We start from the raw sequence: 16,692 nt of genomic DNA, 5'->3' as shown, positions 1-16,692 counted from the left end.
CATGTCATACTAATGATACTATGAGTAATAATACAAAATTTAGAACAGGCTACTAATGTATATATCTATGCTGCATAAGGTGATCTTAAAGCAGTTTTGAAGAAATTAGGATACAAATAAACTCATGTGTACTAAATCTGATTTTCTATCCAGTTTGGGCTACACCTCACTAATACATCTATCAAGAAACGAGCTTAACAGGGGGGTTTTATCAAAAGTAGGCATTTAAGGTCCTACCATTATATAAATTTGTAGTTTTATTGGTCATGAAGTCTTATGCTACACATTCACCATGCTAAAGGTTCTAACTCATCACAAGTAATGAATTAAGAAAATTATTGGTGTCTAAACTAAACAAATCATGAATTCTTATTTTATACCCTACATTCAGAGTCTAGGTACAATACCAATTCAGGCTCTATTTGTATGCTGTTCAGACTCACAGAAGAAATTTCTCCAAACTAACAATCAGTAAATGCTTTCACAAGATTTAAGGTTTTTAAGGAATGCCATATATATCATATTACCAGTAATAAGTCAGAATTTATATCAGACTGCATCATGAGTGGTCAGAATTGTGTGGCTCAGTGATGCAGAAGGTGATATTAAACTAGTTTTCAAGAAACTAGGATAAAGATAACATTGTGGATACTAAAACCATTTTTTATGAAGTTTGGATTAGACTTGACTAATATAGGAAGCAAGAAATAGTGTTAACAATGGACATTTGTGATTTTTAATGTCTGGTGGAAGATTTTATCAAAACTAGGTGATTATAACTAAGATAATTTTGGTGGATGTAGTTATATTGGTCAGCAAGTGTTATGCTAAATACTCAACGTGCAAATTATTGTGCTCCTCTTACCCAAATTTACTTACTTTTTCTGAATGATGAGTGTCCTCAAATAAATAGTTTCAAACTAAAATACAAACATATAAAAAAGATATAGTGAAAAAAATCAAAAACCATAATTCAACAAAATTTAACATAATTTTGGTAAAGCACTTTATGAAAAATAGATTTTTAAAGAGTAAAGATTATAAATTGAAGAACATTTTCATGTCCCAACAAAGATATCAAAATATTTTGACAAATGAAACAAGTTGCATGATGAGTGTTTAGTCAGGTTCTTATTCATGGTAAAAGAGTTTATGAAAAAGCATTATTTGATATTACTTCTTTAAAAGAATGGAGAAAGATTTCTATGTTTTCAACAAAGATATCAAATTAAATTCACAAATAAGTACTCTAATCAAATGGTCAATATTTATAGAACATATGTATGATAATAAGAAGGGATTCAGAGTCTACATATAATGCCAATTTAAGCTCTATCTGTATGGTGTTCAGACTGACAAAAGAAATTTTTCCAAACTAGCTATCAATCAATGCTTTAACAAGGTTTGAGATTTTTAAGGGATGCCAGACATATCATATTACCAGTAATAATTCAAATTTTAGACCAGACTGCATAAGTAGTGATTAGAATTGTGTGGCTCAATGTTGCAGAAGGTTATTAAACCAGTTTTCAAGAAACTATGATAAAGATAACATTGTGGATGCTAAAACTATTGTTTAAGAAGTTTGGGTTAGAGCTTACTAATATGGGAATAAAGTGCTCTGATCACATTGTCAATATTGGAGGGACACATATGATAATAATTAAAAAATTCATACTATAGGCAAAACACTAACCGAGGCTCTATCTGTATGGTGTTATGCCTGATAGAAGAAATTTCTTCAAAACAGCCATCACTCAATCCTTCCATGAATTTAGAATCAACTAAGGGATAGCATATAAAGATAGAGAGATTAATAAGTCAGAAAGTAGAGCAGGCTGCATAAGGAGTGATCAGTATAGGTGATGCCTGATGCTGCAGAACTTGATCTGCAAGCAATTTTTAAGAAACTATGATAAAGTCAAGCTGGTGAATACTAAACTTGATTTTCATGTAGTTTGGGTATGTCCTCACTAATAAATATAAATGAATAGAGTAACCTGCTGAATTCGTGATTCCTAAATATAAACTAAGGAAAATTACTAACAAAATTGTTTCAAAATTTTGTCAAAAATATCATCTCAATTGCTAAATATAAATTTTTTAGTAGGCCTAAACTAAGCAGATGCAGTGGCACAAACCAAGCAAAGTACTAAATAATTCATTATGAGGAGGTGTATAGTTGAATATAGTTATTAAATCCAAAATATTAATAGGATGTTTTATGATTCATGCTGACATATTTTTTCTAGCTTTGGTAAAGTATTAGAGGGAATAACTTTAGTTGAATAAAAAATTAGAATAGGAAAAAATTTTCAACAAGTAAAAGAAAGTTAGAAAGACAAGAACCTTTTATTAATAGTTTATAAAATATATACGACATATTTATACTAGAAAAATATAATGAGCCTCCCTAAAAGATTATCATTAGAGTGGGAGTCTCGAGTATTTCTTAAGTGAAGTTGGAATGATAGTCTTTGTTTTTCTACAAACAAAATATATACTAAAAGAGTCTACAAAAGGAGATGCAATTATCAAGGTTATCATATTGATGCTAAGCAATAGAATTATTTATTATTTTTTTCGATCCCAGTGCAATTTAAAAGCAAAGAATTAATGCCTTTGGAATTACTATAGTTGTGAAAGTGGATAGTTTGACTAATAAATGCTAATAAGGTATAAGTGAATACATGCTTTTGTATTACAACAATAGTTTTTACCAGCACATGGAGAATTATATTAAATAAGTTAAAAAGAAGTGTCATCGATTTTCGAACCAAATAAAAAGGAACACACATTCATTACTTTTAGTAAGATTCAATAAATAAGTTATCTGAGTATATATATATATATCTAGAAAATAATAGATGTATTATTTAAGAAGCTTATTTTAATAAAGTGCAAAAATTGACCAAGAAGATATACAATTCAGAAAATTTTGGAAACTGTGATGAAAGACAAGTAGGTGAGAGAAAAAATATTATGCAGAAAAATCAAATAAACTATGTATTACAAAAAAAATCTTTATCAAAACTATATCATGTGTGACCTAGAGAATGCGTTAAGAAGAATATTTTATTATATTGTGGTGATATAAAAAAATGAGTACTTCACAAACTATTGCTCATTAACTCACCCCTTTCAAATGTGAACACACACATCGGCTATTCCCTGATTAATCACCACCAAAAACACATCGCAAACATGGATAGTATCAAAGCACCAACAACCCAACCATTACCTAATAACATGTCAACCAGAATTTTAAGCTGTTTGTCTACAATGGAAGGCACAACAACAAAGAAAGCACAACTACCTTATCTCGGTCAGGACATACTTTTGAAGATATTTACCAAGAGTGATCCAAAGACGGTGGAAAAATGTAGATGCTTAAACAAGACGTGGAATGGTAGGCTTTCTACCCCAATGTTTGCCAAGCAGAATTGGTTCGAGAACAAAGACAAGAATAGAAATGTAATTATTGGAGTTGGTCTTCCATCTATGGAAGAAAATTCCATATGGTTTACAAGAACCAATGTCGATTGTCCTCAGCAGATCCCTCTAAACATCCCGGTTGTGATAAATCAATTTGGTTGGTACTCGATTATTGATTCTTTCCACGGTGTGCTCTATATACGGTTCTCTCAAGAAGGATTGGATTCCAGTCTCCTAATTTGGAATTCATTAATTCAACAATTCCATATTGTTTCTGATGAGGCAAGGCAGCACTGTTGCCATGTAATTTCTCTTTATGCATTTAGGTTCCTAAACCATTCAATGGAATATTGCAATGTTCATGTATATAAGAAACACTACTCAGATACTAACATGTCATGGAGTCTCTATAGTTCAAATGACAATGATTAGACTCATTCTGGGATTGCTCAGACCCAAGTTCAGAAACTGGGCCCAAGTCAATTGCGGTTGATGGATTTGTATATTGGATTGGATGGAATGGTCTTAACTTCATTGATCCTTCAGTAATAGCAGTGTTCTCACTGCAGCAACGGGTGTTCTATCAAACCGAAGTCCCAGTTGAGGCAAAGTCGATGGACCATGCACTCACACACTTTTACGACGGTATTGGATTTATATCAACTGAGAAAGTTGGATATAACAAAACTGTGTTAGTATGGTCTATTAAGAGAGATTCCCAGAATCAGCTTTGGTGGGAAAGGAAAGCTTAGGGTTTCAGGTCTTGGCATTCCTTACAATCCCACCATGTTCCTTGAGAAGGACATCGATTCGGTTATGAAATTTAGGACAAGGTTTGCAAATGATGCTAAAAAACAGATCTCTTGCTTTCAAAACTGAGGAGCCACTTTGCAAGGAGGGAGCATTTATTGCACCGGAGCTGGGAGGATCATGTGTCTGTAAACTCAGTCACGCTTCACGCAAAAAGTCTTTATATGGTGTGATGATTTGTCAAGGCTGGAGTAGTTAAATAGTATGCTGATTGTGTTGTAGTCTTTAGATCTTAAGTTGTTAGTTTATGGTTCAGTGCATAGATTCATGGTTTACATTAATGTCTTTAGAGTCATTAGGCATTAGTTGTTAGTAAAGCCAGATGGGTATCCCCATTGTATGGAGTGTGTCTTTAGTTGTCTTATGTTGTGTAAGTGTTAGAGTTGTATGTTCCTTTCTAATTTGTTGTATAGTTCATTCAAATGTGTGTAAGTTTATTAGTACTAAGCTACTTTGTTTTATGTTATTGTTATTTCACATTTTTAAATCAAGTATCTCATGTGTGGATCGATCTATCTATTACAAAGTTTAACAAGTAATATGGAATTAGAGATTATCCACTCATATTTAAACTATTATTCCACAACTAATTTTAACATATTATGCAAAAATTGGTAGTAGAAATAATAGAGGTTCAAAGTTACACATGGTAGTTTCATCTTAAAATAAACATCAACCTCATGTATCCGACTTTCAATTTTAGGTGGTCCTTAAAAAGAAAGAATGTGACATATAAAAATAAGTGCATTATATAATAAATATGTATATGATGTATCCTACTTGCATTAGGGTGTATTTATGTATCATTCTTTCAATCCCTATATATGCAAATTGTTTCGATAAGAAAAAAAGTAGAAACCAATTTAAAAATGCCAATAACCCATAACAATATTATATATAGTTTCAAATTAACAGTATAAAATATACACTTCACAAGACAAGAGAATCCACTAAATGAATATTTTCAACCATTCATAGAATAGGGTGAAAAAATTACATAGATATTTGTATTGAAAAACTTTAATTAACTATGTTTAATTCAAAACTTTCGTACTTAAATGGCAGAATGACTTGATTTAGAAATTAATCAAACAAAGTGTTAATCTACATCATTGGTTCCTATGAAACAATTGTTGGCATTCACTAAGCACTTAGACTTAGTTTGGTAAAGCTTTAACTTTTCAAAAATAACTTATAAAAGCTAATTTTTAAAAGATGGCTTTTTAAAAGTTGTAGCATTTATGTTCGGTAAATCAAATTAAAAATGGCTTTTAATAACCACAAGCAACAACAATTGTGTTTAGTAAAATAGCTTTTAAAATTTAAAAATACTATAATAGACATATATACAAGTATTAAATTTGATTTATAACATATGAGGTTATATTAGACTTTTAAATTTTGAAAAGTACAAGCCAATTTTAAAAAGATCTATTTTAGGTGCTTTCAAAAGTATCCGGATATTTTAAAAGCTGCAAACACAAGCACATGGTCTTTTTATATAATAAGCAAACATAAAAAGAGGAGCTTGAGCTTTTAAAAAACACAAACACTTCTTCAAAAAGCTTTACCAAACTAAGCTTTAATCATGTTAATAAAAACAAGTGTTCCACTTTAAATGGAGTAAGAATCAATTACGGATGGATAAGAATAGGATAAAATTTATCATTTTATACTATATATTATATAATAAAGATGTTTTTAGTTGACAAGTCCTGTAAAATATTTTTTATTATAAGCAGTCTTTATCACAAGATAAATCAAACACCAAGGTCACATAAATCAAAATTCTACCAAAGCATAGTTGGGTCAGGCTTACTTACCAAAACATCCCACAAGAGGGTTAATATGGTTAAAGCATAGATAAGTGTAAGGTATTTTATCTAGGTTGGTTTTCATTCTATTCTCAGCATTCACATTCAGCTCATAAAAAAAGATCTTGAAAGTCATAAATGATATTGAAATCTTACTCCAACATCAACACATAAGCAAGAATGCAAATGCAAGAAGTATTATGCAATGCTGGATAAGTTACGTGCTTAACGCTTTCAGGTATTTATTTTACTTATTCTTCATAGCTTATTAGCAATGCTAAATATAATAATCTGAAAAAATTAAATAATTTCTCTAATTTAAAGATCAACAAATTCTTATAGTTTTGTAGTATAGAAGGTGTTGCATAAGAAAGCAAACAAAACTCACTCATTTTTGTTTTCTTTGGTGTGTTTGAATATTTTTATATTATAGAATCCTAATGCTAGAATGATATTGAAACAGTGGGAATGACAAGCATTTCAAATGGATAACACTCCATTGATAGCTAGAAATAGAAGAAAGGGTATTATAGATGAAAAGAAGAAGAAATTTCAAACTTCTAGAAAGGATGGAAAGAATGAAACAATGCAAACCAGTCCGCTAAATCATATCAGTCTAAACACATGGTCACCTAGACGAGGTAAATTAATGACTATTAATAAAGTTTTCATTTAGTAGCTTGGAAAATATCAATCTATTTTTGTGAGGCGGTATATGGAAAAATAGTTTATTTAAACTACTTAATTAGTATTTTTTGGTGCTATTATTCAGATGAAGGAAGTTCCAACGTATTAAAAAACAAACGAAAAGCTGATACATGTATCAAAGATTTCGAGATGCAAGGTTATTATCATGCGCAAGTTATTAAGAATACTACTACAGATTATATGTTAACAATAAGGGCAGTCTTAATACTGAAATCTGATTGTAATTATTTTTTTAGGCACAAAGAAAAACTTAAAATCGACTCAATCAATAATATTGGGTGAAAATAAGAAAAATCAGCAAGTTTCTGGGAGTATGCTTTTTAAACCATCAATTACAACTTCTTCACCACCATTGTTAACAACAGTTGGATCATTACAAATTTTGGCCCTGAATAGACCACCTGTAATGAGTAATTCTGAAGGTATGCACACACTAAGCTTTAATGTTTGGTTCATTTTTTAGGATTGGTAATTTTGCTGAAGTTTTTAAGTTTCTTATATAAACAACTTCGCTGTTGACAATGTCCTAACAAAGATCACTGACATGGAGTGCAGTGAAATGTATTTAAAGAATAAACCAACCATCCAATTGTCTTATAGAAGCAATTAGTCATTGGATTATGTATAGTTAATTCAAAAGCATAGAAAGATCCAACAATGGGTTTGCCAAAATACACCATGACTAGAGTAAAAGCAATAGTCTTAGATGACAGTTATTTATAAACTCTATTCACATCTATCACTTTGATAGAGTATGATTTTTTTAGTATTTGAAAATTTCTTTGATTTAGCCACAAGAATGAATAGAAGAGAAAGAGCTATTAAGCTTGCTGGCAGAAGGCAACCATCTAATAAACTCACTCAATCAGGTTCAGGATAAAAAGTAGTACTACTAAATTATATGGATCACAAATTTATTTAGACAAATTCCAAGTTTGTGCCTTAATATGGTTTTACAATACGCTGATTTTTGTTTTTTAAATTTAGAGACAACATCTACTTTTACGTCAAATAGGCCACTTCAACTGCAAGATAAACTACTAGGTATATCAAAATTTCACTCTGTTAACTATTTTTTAGTTAATTTGATCAGGACAATATGAATAGTGATCTTATGAAGAAAATGAAAGGTTGGTAATATGTATTTTCTTGCAGCCTCTTGCGATAGAGTATTCAATGCAATTACACACGTAAGAAACACTATCTCTGAAACAACCACCATAGTAAACGAGAGCCTCCAGAGTGACATGCCAAACACTCATGATTGTGACAATATAGAGGTTAACTCATCATACAAGGAAGTTGATAGAAGAGGTAAGTACATGTTATTCTAAATCAGTTTCCATACTTATAAATTCAAAAATATTAGGCTTTAGTGTAATTAAACTAATTTCCAAATTATATATATAGTTGGTAAATTGACCAATTATTTTCTTGGAAATTATAAAGGTGATGTAGACCAAATGAAAAAAAATAGAAGAGATAGGGTTGTGTTTTTAGGCAATACAAGAAAAAGTCACAACACAACAAACAAACAAGATACAAATCTTTAGTCGTTAGGCTTCATATGTTGATTTTGAATCTGATTTCTTTATTATTGCAGTCGGTAGACCTCGGACCAAGAACTTAACCGATGCAAGTTATCCCGCATTTCAAAATGAAGGTATTATTTGAAAATTACTTTAGATAAATGTATTATAAGTTAGCCGATTATCTCAATCACCAGTGACGGATCCAAAAATATTTAGTAGTGAAAACAAAATATCTATAACATGATAATAATTTTATAACTATATTTTATTATTATAAAATTTAATTAATCTTTTAGCTATTTAACTAATAAATTAAAACACTTATATAGTAATTTAAATAATAACATATAACTTAGAATTTTATTCTTTCAAATTTGATATTTTACAAAGATTGAATAATTCTTTCATTGTTAACACAAATAAATATTTCATTTTTATATATATCACTAAATAATTATTTAAAATTTATGTCTTATAAGATTACGAAATTAACTCTTTATAATATTCATAATTAATTTTTTTTAATTGATGTCGTTATTACTAACAAAACTAGATTTTTTTTAATTGATGTCGTTATTACTAACAAAACTAGAACTAACTTCAAAAGAAGAAACATTTATAGATATCCGTATATTTGGATCTTACTTTTTATTTTAATTGTTCTTTGTTGTTAGTTAATATTACTATATTTCAAAATTTAAATAACTAATGGATCTTATTATTCAATAATATTTAACCATGTAATAAAAAAATATAACAATATAATTATAAAATAAAATGAAAATAATTGGATGAACTAAAAATATAAAAAATAAAAATAAATCTTTATTGAATCAAAAGAAATTAAAGAATGAAGTTAAGGAGTTTTACTAGGAGACATAGAGTCAATAACGAACAGCAAAAAAAGAGAATTATAAATTTAGAAAGCATAAGAATTATGCTTTTAGTACTTAAATTTAAACTACTGACTTAATTTTTAATTATCTTTTTATTATTATTATTTAATTATTTTTATAATCAATATGATATTTTTATAAATAGTGAGATCTTTTTTCTGTACATTATAGAAACGAAATAAATTTAAAAGAATATAATGGGGTTAAATTTATTTATTGAGTGGGGTAAATAAATTTTTGTCCCATATACTAGGGGTGTTCAAAACCGATCTAATTCGAACAAAACCGACCAATCTAACCAAAAAATTGATAGCCAAACAAACCGAAAACCGAAAAAACCGAAAAAAATAATTTTTACAATTATTTTGCGATTCGGTTCGGTTTTCGATTTTGTTAGAGAAAACCCTAACCAAACCGAACCGAACCGGTATTATTAAAAATCCTAATATAAAAGTGGCCTTCCTCCACAATTCCTCCTAATCTAGCCGCAGCCACCCCTCACCTACCAGGAACCCTAACTCCTTAAGCTCTCTCTCAGTCTCTCTAGCATTGTGTCTCAGCGTCGGACCTCCTCCTTCTTCTCCGCCATCGACGTCGCCGGACAGTACCATCGCGACAGTGCGGTCGTTTCCTCTCCTTCTCCCTTCCTCATAGGCTCGTAGCGTTCCTCTCTGTCCCTCATCCTCGACGGCTCCACACACCACCGCTCTAACAGCCGTCTTCTCCACGAACCAACAGCCGTTGTCGTCCTCAACAAACTGCAGCAGCACACACCAGATGCAATCGAAGCTACTGCTGTTCGTCGCCCGTCTCTTCGTCGTTGAAGCCGTGTCACTGTCCAGTCTCTTCTTTTCCGTCATTGAAGCAGTGTTGTCCTTCCATCTCAGGTTGTTTTTTTTTGTTCTGATTTTATTTATTTTTTTAATTCTGGTTTAGTCTTTTTATGGATTCAGATTTTGTTTTTTTTATTCTGAACTTTTTGTTCTGTTTTGATTTAGGGTAATTCTAGTTTAGGGTTGGTTCTAAATTTTTGTTTATTCAATGTTAATGCAGGAAAGGGAAAGGTGAAAGAGGAAGAATTTGTGAAATTAGTGCACCACATGAAAATTGTGGAATTAGTTTGGTTGTATTTCTGATTCAGTTTGGTTCTATATCTTGATTTAGTTTGGAATTGGTGCACCATTTTTGCAAATTTTTTGGAATTAGTTTGGTTGTGTATCTTGATTTTCTTGATTCAGTTTAAGTTGATTATTGTTCCATTTGTTTCTGCTATTTTTGCCACATTTGTTAATGATTTTAATTCGTTGTGCTTCTGCTAATTTGTTAGAAATTTGAGTCAGATTGATCATTGTGCTTCTGCTATTTTTGTAAAATTGTTAATTATTTTAGTTTGTTGTGTTTCTGCTCATTTGTTAGTGATCTCTGAGTTAGGTTGACTATTGTTATTTGTTAGTGACTGTGAAATGGTATAATGGTTTTTATTTGAATTAATTAAATAAACCGAATAAACCGAACCGAACCAAACTGATTTTAATTGGTTTGGTTTGATTTGGATGATCTTGGAAAATAAACCGAATCAAACTGAACCGCAGTTTTGATAAAAGATCGGATCGGATGACTTTTTCCCAAATAACCGAACCAAACCGCACCGCGAACACCCTTACCATATACTACATGTAGCTCTATAAAATTTTAATGGGAGTACTTGCCCCCACATTTCCAATGTAGATCCATCCCTGTCAGTCACATTCATTATTATACATTGGACTTTTGGTGATGTATTTAATTGCAGAGTATTGGCACATGGGAGATACAAGCCATGAATGCGAGTATTGCCATGCATTGTTTTGGTATGACGAAAGGATACAAAAGCACTACAACACAAATGATCCGAAATATATATTGTGTTGTAGGGGAGGTGAAGTTGAGATTCCTCACCTACAAGAAGCCCCAAAAATGTTGTATGATTTGTTGTTTGGTAATGACACTGGAAGTAAACACTTTCAGAACAACATTAGGACCTACAATAGCATGTTTCAATTCACCTCATTAGGTGCTAAGATTGACCGAACGGTTGCAAAAGGTAAAGGTCCACGCACGTTCATTCTATATGGGGAAAACTATCATTTAATGGGAAGCCTCATACCACAAGAAGGGGATCAGGCCAAATTTGCACAGCTATATGTCTTTGACACGCACAATGAGATTGAAAATCGCATTTTAGCAATAAGGTATGAATCTTTAGAATAAAATGATTTTGTTGGAGATGCTTTTGGTTTATACTTTACATTTTTAGGGGAAAAATCAAAATTACATGTCAAATTATATGGGTGTCTTGCAGCGGAGAAAACACTGAGAAAGTTTATGAAGACATTGTTAGAGATTTGAAGATCATGTTGGATCAACATAATATGTTGGTAAAGGCATTTCGTATGGCTGGCCAAAAGATTAACGGTGATGCCACATCGTCAGTGAAGCTTAGATTGTTGGGAAAGCGGGGAAACGATGGTAGAAGGTATAACCTACCATCAACAAACGAGGTGGCAGCATTGATTGTGGGTGACTTTGATCTCGAAAAAATAGATAGGGATATTGTTGTTGAGACTCAAAGTGGAAGACTTCAGAGAATAAATCAGCTTAATCCTTCCTACTTAGGATTGCAGTATCCTTTATTGTTTCCTTATGGGGAGGACGGTTTCAAGGAGCATATACCTCTTAACAAAAGACATACTAACTCAACCAAGGGCCACGAAGATGTAACGATGAAAGACCTTTTTGCATTTAGGATACAGGAAAGGTTAGCTGATGGTTCCCCATTGCTATATTCAAGAAGATTATGCCAATAATTTCTGGTAGATGGATATTCTATGGTTGAGTCTGATAGACTAACATACATTCGATTAGACCAGGACAAATTTAGGTGTGAGATGTACAAGGGAATAAGTGAAGCTGTATTGATGGGTAAAACAACACCTTCATCAAGGGATAAATGTATCATACTTCCGTCATATTTCACTGGAGGGTCAAGATATATGATACAGAACTATCAAGATGCCATGGCAATTTGTAGGGTTGTTGGATACCTAGACCTCTTCTTAACCTTTACTTGCAATCCTAAGTGGCCTGAGCTTGAGGATTTTCTAAAGAATAGGGATCTAAATGCTGAAGACCGTCCTGATATGGTATGTCGAGCCTTTAAGGTCAAATTGGATCGTCTAATCCAAGACATCAGAAAGAACAATATATTTGGAAGGATCGTTGCAGGTAAAATTATTTGTAATCTAAAATATATTTTGATGTTTACTTAAGGGTTGTAGTGTTTTATTTCCCCCAGTACAATGTGACATGGTTTTTAATTTTAATTATTTATGGTCAACTCAACTACTCACATTGAGAACATTCCATAAGAATTATATTACGCACAAAATTTGGACCGGGGGCCGATGGATAATCTAAAAACCACATGATCTTTAACTCTATCAAATTACTTCATACTTTCAAAGTTATTCTGTGAACTAAATTTGTTTTATTGTTTCAGTTGTCTATACTATCGAATTCTAGAAGCGTGGTCTACCCCATGCACACATCTTGGTCTTTTTACATCGAGATGACAAGTATCCAACTGCAGATGATATTGATCAAATCATAAGTGCTGAAATACCAGATAAGGACAGAGATCCACTATACTATGAAGCTGTAGAAAAATACATAATGCACGGTCATGTGGGAGCATCAAGAAAGACTCACCGTGCATGGAGAATGGGAAGTGCATTAGACACTTTCTTAAGAAATTCGTCAACAACACTACTATTGACGAGGATGGATATCCTGTTTACAGGAGAAGAGATGATGGAAAGACAATTAGCAAATGTGGGGTTGAACTTGACAATCGTTATGTTGTCCCACACAATAGGAAGCTTCTTTTGAGATATGAATGGTGCAACCAATCAAGATCAATCAAGTACTTATTCAAGTATGTTAATAAAAGAAACGATCGAATAACTGCTTCGTTTTACAGCAGTGGCACAGTCGATGCAGAGAATGATGAGTGTGATGAAGTTAGCATGTATTATGACTGTAGATATATATCTCCATGTGAAGCAGCTTGGAGAATATTTGGGTACAGAATCCACTTTAGAGATCCTTCTGTGGTACGTTTGGGGTTCCACTTGCCAGGTGAGCAACCTGTTGTTTTTCAAGATCATGAAAATCTAAAAGATGTTGTTAAGAAGGCTTCTGTGAAGGAATCTATGTTTCTTGGATGGTTCGAGGCAAACAAAAAGTACGGTGAGGCTCAAAGTTTGACATATTCAGAATTCCCATCCAAGTTTGTGTGGAAGCCACTACCAAGGAAATGGTTCCCACGCAAGTCTCATTCAGTTATTGGACGGATATTCTTTGTGCCGCCAGGATCAGGAAAAATATACTATCTTCGATTACTCCTAAATTTTGTGAGAGGCCCAACCAGCTATAAGGATATTAGAACTATTGACGGTATTCTATACCCTACATTTAGATATGCATGTTATGCACAAGGTATTCTAGATGATGACAAAGAATATATCGATGCTATTGAGGAAGCAAGTATCTGAGGGTCAGGTCAATATCTCAGGAAACTATTTGCAACATTGTTGTTTTCAAAAACCATAACTAGACCGGAACATGTATGGGAAAACACATGAAAATTACTTTCGGATGATATTCTACATAAACAAAGGAGGATACTTGACAATCAAGATAATTACTGACTACCACAAACTTTATTAGTTTATTGGTTCGTTTTCTTTGATATTATGAAAAAATTTAGTATTTTTGGTACAATGGTTTAATATTAGTTTTCGCATCTAATGAAATTTGTAATTAACACCATATAAAGGATTAGTATAATGACTCAATCTAGGTGATGTTCTAAACTAAATTTGGTAATATTCAAATATAGGTTTTATTATTTAGGGTAAAATTTTGTTTATGACCATATCTGTACTAAAATGAATAGAAAGTGACATTATTCCCATTAACAGGTGTCTCTCTTAAAAGCATGTCAAATTCATTATAGCATTCAAAAAATGTCGTGTAGTTTTATAAAGAAGCATGCGTTTTTTCATACCTTTTGTTAGTGTAACTGTGGAATTATATGATGTTATTTCCTTCTCAATACCCATCATTGATTGCATCACTTTAGTAAGAAAATTGTATCATTTCCATTGTTGCGATCAGATTTGCTATATAAGAATAGATTTAGCAAAATATCAACTATAGAACACGGATTATAAGCACATGACACACTGAATTGAGGTAATAGCATGTTGGTCAAATACAATCTAATTAGCATGGAGTAAACCAATTTTCATTCTACGCCTCTGTATTATGTGTCCAAGTTTGTAATCGATATATATTTTCAAAAACTTATATTGATATATAAGTGTGGATGAAAACACTAATATCTGATTTGAAACACATGGAAAAAAACTATTATTATATGCATCTATATAAAATAGTCTTTGATTGGTTACACTGATGCATGAAGTATCGCTTTGGAACTAGAGTGGGATGGTACACTAATATAATAGTATGAATATAGTTAGCCTCATAATTTCAAATGATTCATAACTAATACATATATTCATAGCAATTCCACATATATGAATTAGACTTATATATAAGGTATGATTTTCAGTATAAGATTGTTATATATTTGATTTTTTATATCTCAATATATGTAGATTTTAAACCCACATTAAGCCAATTAGAATTACCATGGGAGTACAGGCATTCAAATCTTTAGTTTTTACATGGCCATATATGTAATAAGTAATTTTACATTCTTATCAATTGCCTTTTTATTTTAATACCTCATATTTACATATGATAGAGACAGAAATAAGAGACTTGACTCTTATTGAAATTGAGAACTTATTAAAGGGATACAATAAGAGCCTAAGAGATATCCCTTCTATGTCATTCCCTAACATGGACATGTGTTATTAACAATTGATGTCCAATGGTGTCAATAGACTTATTTGTGATGAGCTTTGTTATGATAGGCAACAATTGGTAGTGGAACATGCAGATTTATTACAAAAGCTAACAGATGAGTAGAAAAGAATGTATAAACAAATATTAGCAGCTGTCAAAAGTGGTGATGGTGGTGTGTTTTTTCTATATGGATATGGCGGTACAGAAAAGACATTTGTTTGGAAAATATTAGCTGCTGCAATTAGATCTAAAGGTCAAATTGTCTTGATGGTTGCTTCGAGTGGGATAGCATCTCTCTTGCTCCCTAGTGGAAGGACAGCACACTCGCATTTTGCAATCCCTATTAACCTTGACGAGTTTTCAACATGTAACATTAATCAGAATAGCCCTTTGGTAGAGTTGATAATTCGATGTAAGCTTATTATATGGGATGAAGCTCTAATGGTCAACAGACTTTGTATCGAAGCACTTGATAGAACAATGAGAGACATCTTAAGGTTCAAGAATGCTAATAGTCTTCAACAACCTTTTGGAGGCAAGACTGTTGTATTTGGTGGGGATTTTCGACAAATACTACCTGGCATACCCAAGGGCAGCAGGCAAGATATTGTCAATGCAACAATCAATTCTTCGTATATTTGGGATAGTTGCAAGTTATTGTCACTAACACAGAACATGCGGTTGCGAGCGGACACTCTTGATGAAAGGAATAATGAGTTAAAACAGTTTGCTGATTGGATTTTGTCAATTGGAGATGGTCGGTATGGTGATCCTATTGATGGGATAGACAAGATAGAAATTCCTGATGATATTCTCATTGATCAATGGGATGACCCTATAGTATCCATCTGCAAGGTAACATACACGGAATTGTTTCTAGGGGTAAATTGTGTATCACATTTGAAGGAAAGAGCTATACTTGCACCAACTCTACATATGGTTGATGAAATCAATAGCTTCATGATGAGTTTGAACAGTGAAGAATCTAAAACTTATTATAGTTCAGACACCGCATGTTAATTAGAAGCGCACAATGACTTATTGGCATCAGTTCATACACCCGAGTTTCTAAATAGCATTAGATGTTCAGGTGTTCCCAACCATGAATTAACATTAAAAGTAGGGACCCCGATAATGTTACTAAGGAACATAAACCACTCAGCTGGACTATGTAATGGGACACGGTTGGTAGTTTCTAAATTCGGAAGACACATCATTGAAATAAGAAGCTTTTTAGGCAGTGGGAACGGTGATACGGTATTCATACCACGGATGACCCTCACTCCATCCGATCATAGAATACCATTCAAATTTCAACGCAGACAGTTTCCAATAATGGTATCCTATGCAATGTCAATCAACAAGAGCCAAGGTCAATCATTGTCAAACGTAGGGTTGATTCTAAAAAAATCGGTTTTTACGCATGACCAACTTTATGTTGCACTTTCAAGGGTCACTCATAGGAGAGGTCTCAAGATTCTGATTTGTCATGATGAACATGAGAAGAAGAAAACAGACAAT

At 32.2% G+C, this 16,692-nt stretch overlaps 2 protein-coding genes across 2 annotated transcripts; both read left to right on the top strand.

Moving 5' to 3' along the window:
- The first annotated feature begins 10,998 nt into the window (after positions 1–10,998).
- LOC140180756 (uncharacterized) lies at positions 10,999–12,844 on the top strand. The gene is made up of 4 exons (XM_072222048.1): positions 10,999–11,426; positions 11,537–11,992; positions 12,080–12,377; positions 12,734–12,844. The coding sequence occupies exons 1-4, from the start codon at positions 10,999–11,001 to the stop codon at positions 12,842–12,844; spliced, it is 1,293 nt and encodes a 430-aa protein (XP_072078149.1).
- Positions 12,845–12,947: 103 nt separating this feature from the next.
- LOC140180755 (uncharacterized) lies at positions 12,948–13,787 on the top strand. Its single transcript, XM_072222047.1, has one exon. It carries the CDS (start codon positions 12,948–12,950, stop codon positions 13,785–13,787), a length of 840 nt encoding a protein of 279 aa, XP_072078148.1.
- The last annotated feature ends 2,905 nt before the right edge of the window (positions 13,788–16,692 follow it).

The sequence above is a fragment of the Arachis hypogaea genome, chromosome 17 (genome assembly GCF_003086295.3).
Source record: "Arachis hypogaea cultivar Tifrunner chromosome 17, arahy.Tifrunner.gnm2.J5K5, whole genome shotgun sequence".
Taxonomy (NCBI): domain Eukaryota; kingdom Viridiplantae; phylum Streptophyta; class Magnoliopsida; order Fabales; family Fabaceae; genus Arachis; species Arachis hypogaea.
Note: the sequence above shows the minus strand (reverse complement) of the source record. Positions and strands in the feature narration are given on the sequence as shown.

Coding starts and splice junctions, on each gene's coding strand:
- LOC140180756 (XM_072222048.1), top strand. CDS start 10,999: ATGGGAGATACAAGCCATGAATGCGAGTATTGCCATGCATTGTTTTGG. Junction 11,993..12,079: donor GCATTTAGGATACAGGAAAG/GTTAGCTGATGG, acceptor TGAGTCTGATAG/ACTAACATACATTCGATTAG. Junction 12,378..12,733: donor CTGAAGACCGTCCTGATATG/GTATGTCGAGCC, acceptor TTATTGTTTCAG/TTGTCTATACTATCGAATTC.
- LOC140180755 (XM_072222047.1), top strand. CDS start 12,948: ATGGAGAATGGGAAGTGCATTAGACACTTTCTTAAGAAATTCGTCAAC.